This window comes from Protopterus annectens, chromosome 1.part1, assembly GCF_019279795.1.
Source record: "Protopterus annectens isolate FY-2018-M chromosome 1.part1, PAN1.0, whole genome shotgun sequence".
Classification (NCBI taxonomy): domain Eukaryota; kingdom Metazoa; phylum Chordata; order Ceratodontiformes; family Protopteridae; genus Protopterus; species Protopterus annectens.
In genome coordinates this window covers 1,540,591,210-1,540,606,356 of record NC_056726.1, presented here as the reverse complement: position 1 = coordinate 1,540,606,356, position 15,147 = coordinate 1,540,591,210, and the positions used below count along the sequence as shown (strand labels likewise).

Sequence of the window (15,147 nt, the reverse complement as noted above, 5' to 3'; positions counted from 1 at the left end):
CACCATCATCACCACCACCTCAACCTGCATCAACACCACCTCAACCAGCAGCACTATCAACACCACCTCCAATATAACCACTACCACTACACCCACCACTATCAGCATCACCTCTATCACCATCACCACCAATATCACCACCACTACCACCATCACCTCAACCACCACCTCCACCATAGCCTCCAGCACCAGCATAACATCCACTACCATCACCATAACCTCCACAACCATCACCATCACCTTCACCATTACCATCATCACCACCACCACCACCAGCATCACCTTCACCATCCCTATTACTTCCACTACCACCATCAGCAGCAACACCTTCACCATCATCATTACCTCCACCACCATCCCCATCATCATCATCATCATCTTCACCACCATCACCACAATTACCTTCACCACCACCACCAACACAGCCACCATCACAACCACCACCACTACCACCACCAAAAGTATTCACAACATATGAGTCAGAGCCTGCCACAGTCACCTCCTCACCTTCTGTCCTATCTGTACCACTCGGTTCAGATAGCTATGCACTACATGCTGGGACTGTTCTACCCACTGCTAGCAGTGTCTCAGTGCAGGTGACACCTTTGTCACCCATCAACAGCTGGCAGACATTGTAGGGGAGGTTATCATTAGGAAGTTGGATTCTTATATTGTCCAGATGGAATACTTACCCTGGTGACCCATTGAGTCGTGTCTCTGTCCAGCACTGTCTCCACCATCTTAAACAGGGTCCAATGTTGCTGGTACCCAGGGTGGTTAGTAACTCCCACTGTGTTGCAGCTGGCAGAGACTGTAGCTGTGGACATCTTATCCTGTCCCAAACCCTTGTGTTCCCCTCTCTTATGTGTCTATACCCAACCCTCTCTGTTGTTCATTCCTTCCCTTATGATTGTCTTTTCCTATATCGCATGTCTCCAACACCATTGTGCTTCCCCTCCCCTCACTGTATTATCAAACACTCTGTCAATCATATCTGTCTTCCCCTGCTACTTAACTGTCTTAACTTTCCTTCCCAACATGCATTATTTTTATGCAGAATGAGCATCTGTTCCCACAAAAAAAAAACACATTTAACCCCCTTCCCATCTCCACCCCACTCATTCCTTAGATAGACACCTTCTGTTCCATCCTCTGCTGGCTTCCTCTTTACATCTCTTTCCTAAACTGCCATTTCCACCCTTTATCTGGTCAAAAAATAGATAGACACTCCTCACACATGGCCACATAGGGCTTCCAAATCACTTATCTTTTGTGAGCATACTGTACACAGAGGATCACAAAGAGGAGCTCCATGCTAATGTATAACCAACAAGGAATGGACCTTAGATCAGCTGATGAACTTATACTCAAGGATACAAAGTCCCATAATTACTTTGGTGACTCTCTCTTCTCCTTCAAAGTAGCCAAACAGTGGAACCTATTACCCCAGAATATCTTAAAAAACACACATTGTCATAGCTTCAAAAACATCCTAAAGGAATATCTTACTCAACAATGGCTAGTTTCTTATGGCTTAGATCAAATGTTTTCTATTATGCTATCTTCTTGTTTTACTTCTACCAAATTAAAATGCCACGTTTTTTAGTTATACATCTAATGAGTTTCATATTGCTGTTTGTAATAAGGCTTAAGAAATGTAATTGAGTATCAGTAGTCAGGTTATGGAAGGGGTGAAGCTGGATACTCCAATGCAGTGTCGCTCTGGATAAACTCCAAAATAAAGATCCAAATAAAGCGTACAATGTTATAATCCACAAACCAATTTATTGCAACGGACAAGCGCTTTCGCTAGGTATAGCTTCTTCAGGTCACTTAAACAAGTGCATAAAAAATCCTTCATTATATAAGGATATCAATTAAATCATGATAAAAACAATTACAAATTTAAAAGGGAAACGACATTTTTTACAAACTTAAAAGGGAAAAGACATCTTTTACAAAGCCTACACACTATTGTCATATTGACCTAATAGATGGTAATAAACTATTCAAGGCTGGTAGGAATTGAATGTATGAAATTGAGACATACAAATTAGTACATAGTTCAATTCTTCTAATGTAAAAATATTTCTCTAGTGTAAAAATATATAGATTCATAATCTTATGATATATAACTAAGACCTATGACTGAAGTTAATAGTATAAATATAGATATGTAAACAATGCTTACAAGAAGATATATGATTACATAAATATATACAGAATAAATATATATAAAAACATCAACATATATATATGGAGAGCATGTAAAGCATAAAACTGTATTAATAGGTATATGCAATCCAATGAAATATATCCTATATGAATCATATGCCCATATATTCATACATATGGATACAAATTTCTTAGTAATGTATTACTGGTATTTGTTAGTACATTATTGCTGTCTTTCTGCTCTCATTCACTTAAGTTATAGTCTCTAACAAGACAAATGTACATAAAATTCAAAATATTCAAAATATATCCAAACAATCTAGTTGTCATAAAAATAAATATAAATATAGATACAGAGTATATGTTAAACATACTTCATAGATAATGCTGGCTACATTAATATAGATATACACATAATGTCATATCAGAATAAAACTCAGTGTATAAAAAATGTATTTAAAAGCATATATAGAAAAAAGTATATTTGTGTATATGAGTATATGGATATATATACACGTCTATACTTGGTGACTGTATAAGTATGCTTAGCTAAGTGATTCTCCCATATGTTCTAATCATTTAATATTTCTCCGTTTTCTGAGCCTAGGTTTTATTGATGCCCTCTCATTCAAACCTGACCCATAGTCTCCCCTTAGTCGAACAATCCAGTCGCTCTCCCTACTTTCAGTATTGCTTCTAATATCACCCCCTCTCATACTAGGTTCTAAGACTTCAAGAGCCCTAAACAAAAAAGTGTGTGTATTATCATAGGTACTAACGTGTTTGGCTTTTTACATTAGAAGAATTGAACTATGTACTAATTTGTATGTCTCAATGTCGTTTCCCTTTTAAATTTGTAATTGTTTTTATCATGATTTAATTGATATCCTTATATAATGAAGGATTTTTTATGCATTTGTTTAAGTGACCTGAAGAAGCTATACCTAGCGAAAGCGCTTGTCCGTTGCAATAAATTGGTTTGTGGATTATAACATTGTACGCTTTATTTGGATCTTTATTTTGGAGTTTATCCAGAGCGACACTGCATTGGAGTATCCAGCTTCACCCCTTCCATAACCTGACTACTGATACTCATTTACCTATACCATTGGAAGGAGTGTTTACCTGCAAGGGGGATTAACTTTCTTCATTAAGAAATGTAATGTTTTCTGTTTTACATTCACCCTTTTGTAAATTGTGATTGCTGGCAACTGTCAAACTTTTTTGTATATTGTTTGTAAATCTTTTAAACATTTTTGTAATCTTTTTGTACTATTGTTATGGAGCTTTTCTCCCCGGGTCTCTGCTGAAAATGGGCTACTTGCACACCCAAACTCTACCCAGTTAACAAATGTAAAATAAATAAATAAAATGATGACCCTAATGTGATTGTTTCATTAGGTCAGCCAGTAAATAAAGTGTCTTATAGAGCATAAGTGGAAAACATTATGTGGGTTCAAGTCCCCTGAGGGTTGTATCTTTTTTGAGTTTCTATCATTTTTTCATTCTGGAAATGTGTGACGATGAACTGCTATGTGCTTCACTGACACCATTTTTGCTACTGTTCCAGTAGCTCCAATAGTCCATGTCTCTTTTCATCTACTCCAGGGAGGTACGTCACAGGTCATTCACACCCACATGCACAATGACAGAGTCATACTTGTACTTGTTGTGCAGTGACCTGAGTGCATGTGTTATGTGTCAGATCCTGGCACCTGACAGACAGCTGACTCTTACCTTCTTATTTAACCTAGTGAGTGGGACATCAGTGTGCCTCACTATCAAGTCACCTATGATTAGTGTATTGGGCAAGCTTTTTTGCGTTAGGGGCTTAGGTTTCTTAGTCATGGTCTTAAACTGAATGCAAAGAAATGCATCATCATTCTCTTCAGTAAAAACAATGTCCCTTCACACTATCAAATTAACAACAATACCCTTTGTACCTATGAAGTGGTAAGAGATCTAGGATCACAAGTAGACTGTGACCTTAATGTAAACCACGATGTGTCTACTGTATTAAGGAAGGCTTTCTACATAGCACACTTGATTAGCATAGTCATTATCTCTATAGCAAATTATTTTATAACCCCATCTATACTCATCACTAATCAGGCCCATAATTGAATATAATGCCCCTTTTTGCATGTACTGTACAAAGCACCTGCAACAATTGGAGAGGCCTTAGAGGTTTCTAGCAAAGAAGATCAAGGGACTTCAGCATGTGTTACAGACTGAATAGAGTCACTGCCACTATACTGAGTATTGTATAAACTTCTTAGGGAAGACTTATGTCTGGCTTACTGAGCAATCTCCGACCCAAACCTAATGAATTTGCTGCACATCCATTAATTAAACAGGACTAGAGTTACCCATTCCAAGGACCTAAATATGGCTTGCGACTTGAATAGGATGTGCTGGAGGGACAGATTTGTCTCCCAGCGACTGCTACATCTTTGGAATAGGGTAACAATTTATGTGAAGCCGAGCACCTCTATGGCACTCTTCAAAAGGTACCTGGACGAGTGGATGGGGCACTTAAATTTTTACTGGGGATAGTGCCTACAGCTCTCCTGGACGTGGGCACTCATTAATAAATACAATCCTGAGTACTGACTAGATTATCTGTGGTATTACATTGGGATGAAATGGCTAGGCTTGAAATGACCTCTGGATTGATAGTCTAGTAACCTCCCAAGATCCTATAATTCTATGCTGTTTAGTGCTGGACAAACAGGTGGATTCTGGATAATTCTTAAGGTGGTAAAAAGCTGTGTCTATGTTAGCTGATGGGGCAGTTTAACCAAATTAGGCTATTTAGTGCTATACACTGGCGGGTTCTGAAACTCGTATTTGCTTTAAAGTTAGCAGCTTTGTTGTAGCAGTGTTCAAGTTTTGATTTTTGTGATGGTAGAAGTTTGGTAAACATGAGATCACCATAAAGAAGTGCAGGGAGGGGATAAGTAGTGGCAAGTGCAGCTTTAGTCGTGTCAGTGAGAAAGGTTTTGGCTCTATAAAGCATCCCCAGTTTTTGATGAATTTTTCTGATGCAATTTTGCACATGCAGGTCAAATTTAAGATTATTATCCACTATCACTCCTTATAATTTGCTATGATAAGTGATTTGAATGGTCATATTATCAAGAGAAAGGATTTTTTTTCATGGGAAAGGGATATGAGGGGAAAATGTTGTTTTTTTTTATTTTGTTTTGTTATTTTATGGTTTTGCATGAGTTGTGGGTTACAAAGCCATGTTTCAATTTCTGTTAAAGCTTCCTAATTTTTTGGAGGCGTGCCATGCTGTCAGGTATGCAAATGAGAGCAGAGTCATCTGCATAGTGTATTAGGGAGGCCTGTTGTATTTGTGTGTGGAGGGTGTTGGTGAAAATGTTAAAGAGGAGGGGATCAAGGATAGAACCTTATGGTACACTGGTGGTGACTGTGGTATGGAGGGAGGGTGGAGTGCCATTTTACTGACTGATAGCTTTTGGATAGGAAGCATTTGAACCATAGAAGGACGGGCTGAGAGAGAACTAATGAGAATATCTGAAGTAGAAGCTTGTTGTGACAAACTGTGCTGAAGGTTTAGACAAGTCTACAAATAAGGAAGAGAGTAGTCTGCCATTATCTCTAGTTTTATTGACAATATCTATATAAGTTAGAAGTGCAGTGTTAGTACTATGGGAAAGATGGAAGCCATGTTGAATAGGGGATAGGAGTCTGTCCTGCAGGAGATAGATTAACAATTGGTTTTGAACACATTTTCAAGTATTATGGAGAGGGAGATAATATTGTTATAAGTCTAAAATTAGTAATGTTTGTTGAATTGCTTCCTTTGTGTAGAAGTACATTATGTGACTTTTTTCAGAGACACAGAATGTTGGATTTCTGGATTGACCTATTTATAAGTATTGAGACAGGGTAGGTAATGTTACTGGGTGGTATTTTAAGGTATTTGCTTAGAAGGTCATTAGCTGAAGTAGAGCACGGTTTTAGTTTGTTTAAGAATAGTTCTATATTGGATGTGGCACAGGTCTGAAGGTATAATTGGATGTGATGATATGTGGCTCTTGAACAGGGTTACGATTAGATGTTGGGGAATTCTTGGTTAGAGAAATATAAGTTGAATTGCATTGCAGTTTTGAGTGACAATGTATTGAGAGAGGAATTCGGGTTGAATTTATGGCTGGGATGGAAGATTTCTTTAATGGCTATCCAGAATTTGTAAGGTCATGTGTACTATTATTCTAAAAGTTATTATTGTGCAGTTTTTTTTTACCTCATTTAATTTGCTTTTAGTAAGATTGCGAAGTTTTCACGATACTGTAGCATTGCATATTTTTGCCATTCTTTCTTATAGGTTTATAGGTTGGTACTAGGCTATCAACCCTAGCCTAGCCATAACAATTCCCTGGCTATTTCTTCCCATACTATTTACTTCGCTGGACCCCTGTCTAGCAGGGCAACTGACATGATCCCTGGGGTGAATTTCCTTTCTCCCATCCAATCGTCAAGGTTCCTTTTGAAGAGGGCCAAAGAGGCACTCTGCTTGACATATATGGGCAATCTATTCCAGAGTCTGGGAAGTCCCTGGGTCAGGAACCTATCCCTCCAGCATGTTTTGTTTATTGTGATGACAAGGTTTAGATCCCTGGAGCGTGTGGTTCTGAGGGATTGGGATTTCTTTAAGTGTAGCATGTCCAACAGCTCTGGATTTGACATGGCCTTATATGTTAAGCAGAGATCGCCTCTGAGTAGACGATATGCGACAGAGTATAACTGGAGTTCTATACTTTTTCTCTGTCTTGCATTGACATGCTACTCTTTTTGGATCGCCATATAAGTTCCTAGGTAGGTACTCGGCTATCAGCCCTAGGGCCTATACAAACCTAGCCATAACAATTCCCTGGCTATTTCTTCCCACACTATTTATAGGTTCATAGGTTGGTACTAGGCTATCAGCCCTAGGGCCTATACAAGCCTAGCCATAACAATTCTCTGGCTATTTCTTCCCACAGTATTTACTTCCCTGGACCCCTGTCTAGCAGGGTGACTGATGTGATCCCCGGGGTGAATATCCTATCTCCCATCCAATCGTCAAGGTTCCTTTTGAAGAGGGCCAAAGAGGTGCTCTGCTTGACATGTATGGGCAGTCTATTCCAGAGTGTGGGGAGTCCTTGCATTATTTATTTTTAGTCTCTTCCTTCTAGGAGGTGCAAGGCTATTTAGGATATTCAGGAAAGGCGTATTGAATTCACTACAGCATCATCTAAGGGGAGAATTTTAGGAAGTTCCAGTTAATAGATGAAATGTTAGTAATGAACATTTCTAGTTAAACTTGAAAGTTTGTGTTTAAGTGGATGTGTGGGATGTCTGGTTGCATAGATTGGGAGATGATCACTGAGACAGTCAGACATTGTACTCGACATAGTGTATTTTCTAGGTTCCGATAGTAGGATCCAGTCTAATAGGGAATGCAATCTCCTGCTATAATGTGTGGGGCTATTAATTAGTTGTGTAAAACCAAATGAGTTTATGCTAGATGTAGGAGAGATTGACACTCACATCACCTGGTAATCTTATTTCTTGTGGAATTGTTATGGATATCCATTGCAGGATATCTTCCAGTATAGCTGTATTGTTGCCAGGAAGGATGTAAAGAACAGTAACACATATTTGTTTATAACTAGTTAATTTCAGGAAAGTTATAAGAAGCTCTGCTGAACTGAATATTGCTATTGGTTTGTTGTAAGGGAAAATGTAGTTGTTGGGAAATATTAAAGTGATGTCACCACCCTTCCTCTTTATAAGACCATTACAGATGATATTATAGCTGTGATGGGTAATTCCAGAGGGATCTATATTAGATGAATGAAAGTTCATCTTAGCGAACGCTCACATGAGCGAATATCCAGACACTCGAAACTGCAATTGTGGGCATCCCCTCTAAATATATATTCCAACTCTAAGATCACACTACAGTGAGGAAAGGGCAAATATTCCCATCTTCACTGTACCGTGATCTCGCAATTGCAGTTTCAAGTACCGCAATATTCGCTCATGTGAGCGTTTGCTAAGATGAACTTTCGGTCATCTAATATAGACCCTTCCAGAGTCATTATGCTGGGTTTAATCCAAGTTTCAGTTACAGCGAGAGCATCAGGCTTATGTTGGGTAATCCAGGAATGTAGTTCCGCAATTTTATTTCTTATAGTTGCAACATTTATGGAAGCAAATGTCAGATTACTGGGCTTGGGGGTTGATACTTGTATTTTGGAGAGTAATTCTCCACCTAATTTTGTTTTGGTTTGAGAGGAAATGGAGTTACAGTCTATATTTAGAATAAAGATAAGGAGTGGAATTAAATAGGTTTGGTGCAGTCTGTGGAGAGTCTAGGAAGGAAGTATGAATAGGCAGCTTGGAAAAAGTTGGAGATCTGTTGAGAGCTATTATAAAGTCACTGAGGATGAAAGATGGCCCAGTAGCAAGAGAAGAACAGAAGATAAGCTGAGTAGTAACATGCTTAAGTAAAGGAATCTGTATGTTATAGTTGACAGAGAGTAGGGAAGTAACGAGCAAGTAGGATAATGATTTGCATATCATGTGACACACTGTTCTTGTACTGGCGATCAAGTAGGATAAGGATTTGCATATCATGTGACACACTGTTCTTGTACTGACATCTCATTTGCAATACATAGCTCATTGAAGCTACACTATATCTAGAACAGGAATTTCAAGAAATACTGTGCTCCAATAAAATACTGAAAACCATTCATATATTTACACATCACTGATTAAATTAATTAGTGAAATCAGAATAAATTATGTTATTTAATTCAGTCAAATAATTGAAAATCTTTTCTTCAGAACAGGTTTAATAGTGACAGTTTCATTCAATCCTCGATAGTTATCAGCATGGAAATAGTTTATCCATTTGTACTCAATGTATTCAGTGTCTAAAACTATATCACCTCCTCTAATATTTTTTCTTTACAACAGTAAGTACTCTAAAAGTGAAATTATGAGCATCTTGCATATCAAAAATATGTTTCGCTAAAGCATTACTCTCTATCCATCTACGTATATCTGAAAGATGATCTCCTACATGTTCCTTCAGAATCCTATTGGTCTTTCCCACATAGAAACAGCAGCATTTCTCACAAGATGCTAAATAAATAAAATTTTTGGTCTTACATGTTGCAAAAGAATGAAAATAAAAAAAAGTATTTACTGGATTTACTGGATGTGAGACGGGTACTAGAATATATAGAAAAGGCATACAACATCACGTTACCTACATGAGAATGGTCAGAAACACAAATATGAGTGCAGTGAATAGTCCGGTGTCTTCTAAGTTGAAAAAGCAAGAAATGGAGAAAACAGAACCACAAACAGCTTTTAATAAAACTTCTGTATAAAAACAAAGCTTAAAATGAAATGAAACGCGGGTGTCACAATACAAAGGCTTCATCAAGCAGATATGAACAAACAAAAACTGAGTCCATTTAAACTGATGGTACAAAGTCATATGATGCTAATTGATTTGATTATGCAAATGTATTAAGTAAGGTTTTATAGTCTCCATATCATTAAGACCAAGGGTAATGTGAGCTTAGAACCTAAAAATCCATTTAAGTTCTTCTCAAACAGTGAGATCATTCGTGTTGCCCCTCAAAGAGGTTTTGATAATATTTTCAGTATTGCAAACTTAAAATTGTGAGTACTGTGATGCCCGTACACTGGCCCAGTAATCAAGGAGCCCCAATCCTCACCACTAACACCAGTGAGGGGCATCCACATTGGGAAAGATAGCAAATACACACACAGTAAAGTACAATTTCCCTAAAGAGCACACAGAGATTCATGTCAGTCAGGGGCTGGTTTCTCCTTTTCTCTCCAGATCCCCGATAACACTCCCCATTGCCACAGCTATAGGGTCCATATCTCAGCTTAGTGGTCAAGCTAAAACCTCCAGCACCCTCTCTGTCCAACCAGCGCTTTGTGTCCCTGCCCAAGTAGCTGACACAAACACACTTTGAGATAAGAGTTATATACAAACACACAGACACTCCTGGGGAAGGCTGGCACAGGTTCTCCAGCTATGCCCCTTCTGCCCAGACTATACAGTAGTACCACTTGCCACCAACCACTAATATGAGATACTAATAAGGCCCTAATCAAAGGGTGTCCAATTATTACTGTACCATATTATTATCCAAATCGTAAGTGTGACTGAACTTTTAAAGCTTATTGGAGTAGCTTTGTACAGTATCACTACAGACATGCAATGCACTCTAGAGCTTAAATTGTCTCTACATAAAACAACCACAGTTGAAAGGTTTAGAAATATTTAATCATAAATAATAAGAACACAAGACAATACTTCTTACTGCACAGTGCTAGTTAAGAGTTCAGAGATCACAGGAAAAATGCTTCAAATAATACAGTAGAATAGTTCTGACATCAATAAAAAAACAACTAGTCTAATCTTCCTATTTCCTTGCTATATCTAAGAGAGACACTAAAGTCTAAGATCCTAATTACATACAGACACAGGCAGAGTGCTGGTGAGTTGGATGTTCTGAAGACAAATGCAAATTGCTCTGAGTCTCTCTGTCCTTATGTTGATAACACAGTACTACTTACTCGTTTCAGATTACATCATTTTTTCAATGGTTCCCAGGCTAACAGAAACTCAGAGTTTAGCAGCCCTTTTGATCTTGTACCTGGTCAGGAAGCTACAGCAATAAAATACATTATACATGCAAATTCTAGCAATTAACTCTGGTCTCAACCCAATAGCAAGAATTCCTTCATCCAGACATCCTGGATCCAAGTTTTGAGATCAAATGATTATACAATACTTGACTTATCAGCTTTCCTCCAGCAGAGTGCAATGTAGTTACATTTTTGAAGTTCAACATTTAACAAAGAGAACAAGCATGGGGCTTACATTAATATTTACAAATGACATAATTATCTGCAAAATCCTATCTAGCTAGGCTGGCAGCCTTCACATATCTTCATAAGTACTATCAATGTTCTTTATGTGTTTTTTTAAAGCATTAGTAAAGATATTTCTATTTATAGGTTCATAGGTAGGTACTAGGCTATCAGCCCAAGGGCCTAAGTAAGCCTATCCAACAAGGTTCCCTGGCTTACGCCACCCAAGGAAGTTAATTTTTTGTGCCTCTGTCGAGCAGAGCCACAGAAATGATCGATCCCCGGGGTGTATTTACTATTTCCCATCCACTCATCAAGATTTTTCTTGAAATGTGCTAATGAGGAACTTAGATTGACATAGATGGGTAGCTTGTTCCAGAGTATAGGAAGTCTCTGGGATAGGAATCTATCCCTCCAGCATGTCCTGTTTATTGCGGTGACAAGGTTTAGTTCCCTAGAGCATGTAGCTCAGAGGGATTGGGATTTCTTTAGTTGTAGCATGTCCAGCAGCTCTGGGTTTAACATAGCTTTATATGTTAGGCAGAGATCTCCTCAGAGTAGGCAATATGCTATAGAGTAAAGCTGGAGTTTTTTCAGATGGTCAGTGTAGGGCATCTGTTTGAGACCATTAATCCTCTTTGTGAGGTACTTTTGTGGCCTTTCCAGGTACTGCAGATGTCTTGTGAGGTACATTCCAAAAGGGGCATTGTACTCTATAATGGGTCTAATGAGTGTCGAGTAGAGGGGAACAATGACCACTTTTTTTCCTGGACAAGAACCCTTTTGTGATGAGGTGTGCCACATAGAAGGATTTCCTGACTACTGTGGCAATGTGATTATTAATATCTTGTTTTTTATTAAAAGTCATGTTGAACAATATAGCATAAAGTATGGTCAACAATAGTTTATGTAATTTTAATGAGAGATTTATTCACAGCAGATTTCCATTTGAAAGGCATCAACTTTGTATTGATAGTTGTAGTAACCTGTTTTACTCTTACCTTGTACCTTGTCCACATGGGTCCCAAGGTCTCTTATTACACATTCAGCATTAAGTAGACTGCCATTTATGTGGTAGTTCATGGGTACAGAGTTTTTACCAAAGGGGATGACAATACACTTTTTGGCATTGAGCTTGAGGCCATGCCTCTGACACTAGGCATCTGTCTCAGTGAGGCCCTTCTGTAGGATGTCCACATCATTAGGGGACTTGACTATGGCTCCTAGTTTGCAGTCATCTGCAAACTTCATTAGCCAGAGGCTTTCTGTGTTAGCCTGTACTTCAGTGAAGTAGATACCAAACAGGAGAGGTCCCAGGACTGAACCCTGTGGTATTCCACTTGTCACTGGTTTGAAGTCAGATTTGGAGTCTGCAACTTTTACAGTGTGGGTTCTGTCAGTGAGTCAGTTGGCAACCCATCTAGTGATGTAGGGATTTATACCTAGTTTATGGAGTTTAGCTATAATTCCAGAATGGGGGGTGGTGTTGAAAGCCTTGGCGAGGTCAAGATAGGCTGTGTGAACCACCTTACCCTCATTGACGGCTTTGGTGACTGCCTCAAAAAAGTCAATCAGGTTCAGAAGGCATGACCTGCTTTTCACAAACCAGAACTGGGTGGGGTCCAGAGTTTGGAGGTTACCAATGTCTTTGTTTATGAGTTCCATGATGATATGTTCCATGGCCTTGCAGACCAGACTCATCAGGCTAATAGGTTGATAGCTCCCAGGATCAGTGGTGACTCCCCCTTTGTGGAGTGGGATAACTGTTACTGTGCGCCATTCAATGGTCACATAGCCTGACATGAGACTATGGTTGAACATGGTGCATAGGTGGGGACCCAGTTCATTCGGAAGTTCATGTAAACGCAGCCTGGGATGTTGTCCAGTCCCATGGATGCTGTGTTTTTGGTTTTAGAGAGTGCAGCTTTTACCTGCAGATATGTGATTACAGGGACTTTGCATTCTTCCTGTATAGATATGGGTCCTTTAGGGGGTGAGAGGGGGGTAAAGTTAGCACTGAACCTATCTGCCAGGATGCTGGCAATATCAGTTGATTCTGTAATTTTCGTGCCGTTGTGCTGTAACTCAGAGCAGATCTGGGTGTTGCCATTGAGATTCTTGACATAGCTATAGAATGCTTTGTGGTTGCCCTTAGAATCAGTGGTGATTTTGTTTTCATAGCTAGCTTTGGAGGATCTCATAAGGGATCTCAACTTCTTACTGAGGCTCACCAGGGAGTTCCTCCACTCATGGAATTTTACTCTCTTTTGCAACAGTTTCTTCCTTTTGTTGTAGAGTTTGTTTATGGCAGGGGACCACCAGATTGGCTTCCTTTTTTGGAGGATAGCGTCTTGGTTCTGGTTTGGGATAGCACTATCCATGCACTTGTGTAAGTGCTTATAGAGTGCATTTGTGTAGGATTTAGCAGTCGTAACTGTATTGTCCATCTGCATGGGTGCCATGAAGTTCACCACTTCTGTCTTAAGAAGCATGAAGTTGGCTTTGGAGAAATTTTTTACTGTGGTTTCCTTAATGGTGGGTGGGGGCAGGATGCGGATATCTAGGCTGATTAGCTTATGGTCAAATCTGACCAATGAGGAGTTGACTTCAGGTGTGGAACACTGGTCACTCATGTTGGTAATGACTAGGTCTAGGATATTTTTGCCCCTGGTGGGGGTGTGGATAAGTTGATCTAGGGCATTGGAATTTATGAATTCCAGAAAGCACTGAGTGAAGGAGTTGGTACATGAGCAGTTTTCCCAGTTATTTGTGGGGTAGTTGAAATCGCCCATTATTAGGGTGTTTGGTTGAACCTCAATATTTTCCAGTATATCAAGAAAACAGGAGTGGGAATCCTGGGGCATGGTGGGAGATCTGTAGCAAGCTGCAATTTGGATTGCAGTTTTGTCAGAGTTAGTTGCAATTGGATAACCTCGGATGCATTATGCTGCGTAACTAGAGGTGTGGATATCCTTAATGAATATGGACAAACCTCCGCCTTTGGTGTTCTGGTTCAGATTAGATGGCCACATCTCCGAAAGATGTTGCCCTATTCTTTCTTTCAGTTTCCTGTTGGATTTCTCTATATAATATATATTGCATTTGCAGCACTCTGCATAATAAACAAGAATTGTAGAACTGCAGTTAGTGTATGAATATACAATAAACTCCTTACCACTCACAAGATGCCGGATGTGTTTTTCAATACACACACACACACACACACACACACACATATATATATATATATATATATATATATATATATATATATATATATATATATACTGGTCCCCTTCAAAACATCTAAAACCCATAATATCTAATTTCATAACATTGAGACCATAACATCTAAAACCCAAAACATCTAAAACCCCTAACATGGAATTTCATAACATCTAACTCTACAAATCAGATGCAAATAACATCCCCTCCACATATAATGACACCAAACTACCGAACACACTTTTTACTATGTTTCTGCAGGGGGGCTTGATACAGTGGGGTTAGGAAATTTACTTTTTCCCACTGTAGTGCGATCTTGGAGTTGGTATATTTAATTTATGGGGGGGTGGGGGGTGCAGGGGGGGCTTTCCCCCTGCAGAAATTTAGTAAAAAGTGTGTTTGGTAGCTTGGTGTCGTTACATGTAGAAGGGATTTTATTTTCTTGTGATTTGTAGTGTTAGATGTTATGAAATTCAATGTTATGGGTTTTAGATGTTCTGGTCTCAATGTTATGAAATTAGATGTTGTGGATTTTAGATGTTTTGAAGTAGGCCTATATATATATATATATATATATATATATATATATATATATATATATATATAGATATAGATATCTATATACGTATAATATACAGAATTGTTACATTTAAAAGTCCCTTTCTTGTTTCTTGTGAATGATGGAAAAGTAAGTCATTATTCCTTGTAGCAAAGTTTGTTCTTAAGAGTGACACTTATTTTCTAACTAAAACTAGGTGTTTCATCTAGGATATTACTAAGCTATGGAAATGTAGTTATGACAGA

At 38.6% G+C, this 15,147-nt stretch overlaps 1 protein-coding gene across 1 annotated transcript in view; it reads right to left on the bottom strand.

The window, feature by feature from the left end:
* Positions 1–157: 157 nt before the first annotated feature.
* LOC122816487 (glycine-rich protein DOT1-like) overlaps positions 158–15,147 on the bottom strand; it is a 28,073-nt gene continuing 13,083 nt past the window's right edge. The window contains exon 2 of the mRNA XM_044089318.1: positions 158–446. Within this exon, the coding sequence (XP_043945253.1) occupies positions 158–446 (289 nt within the window). The remainder of the gene's footprint in view (positions 447–15,147) is intronic.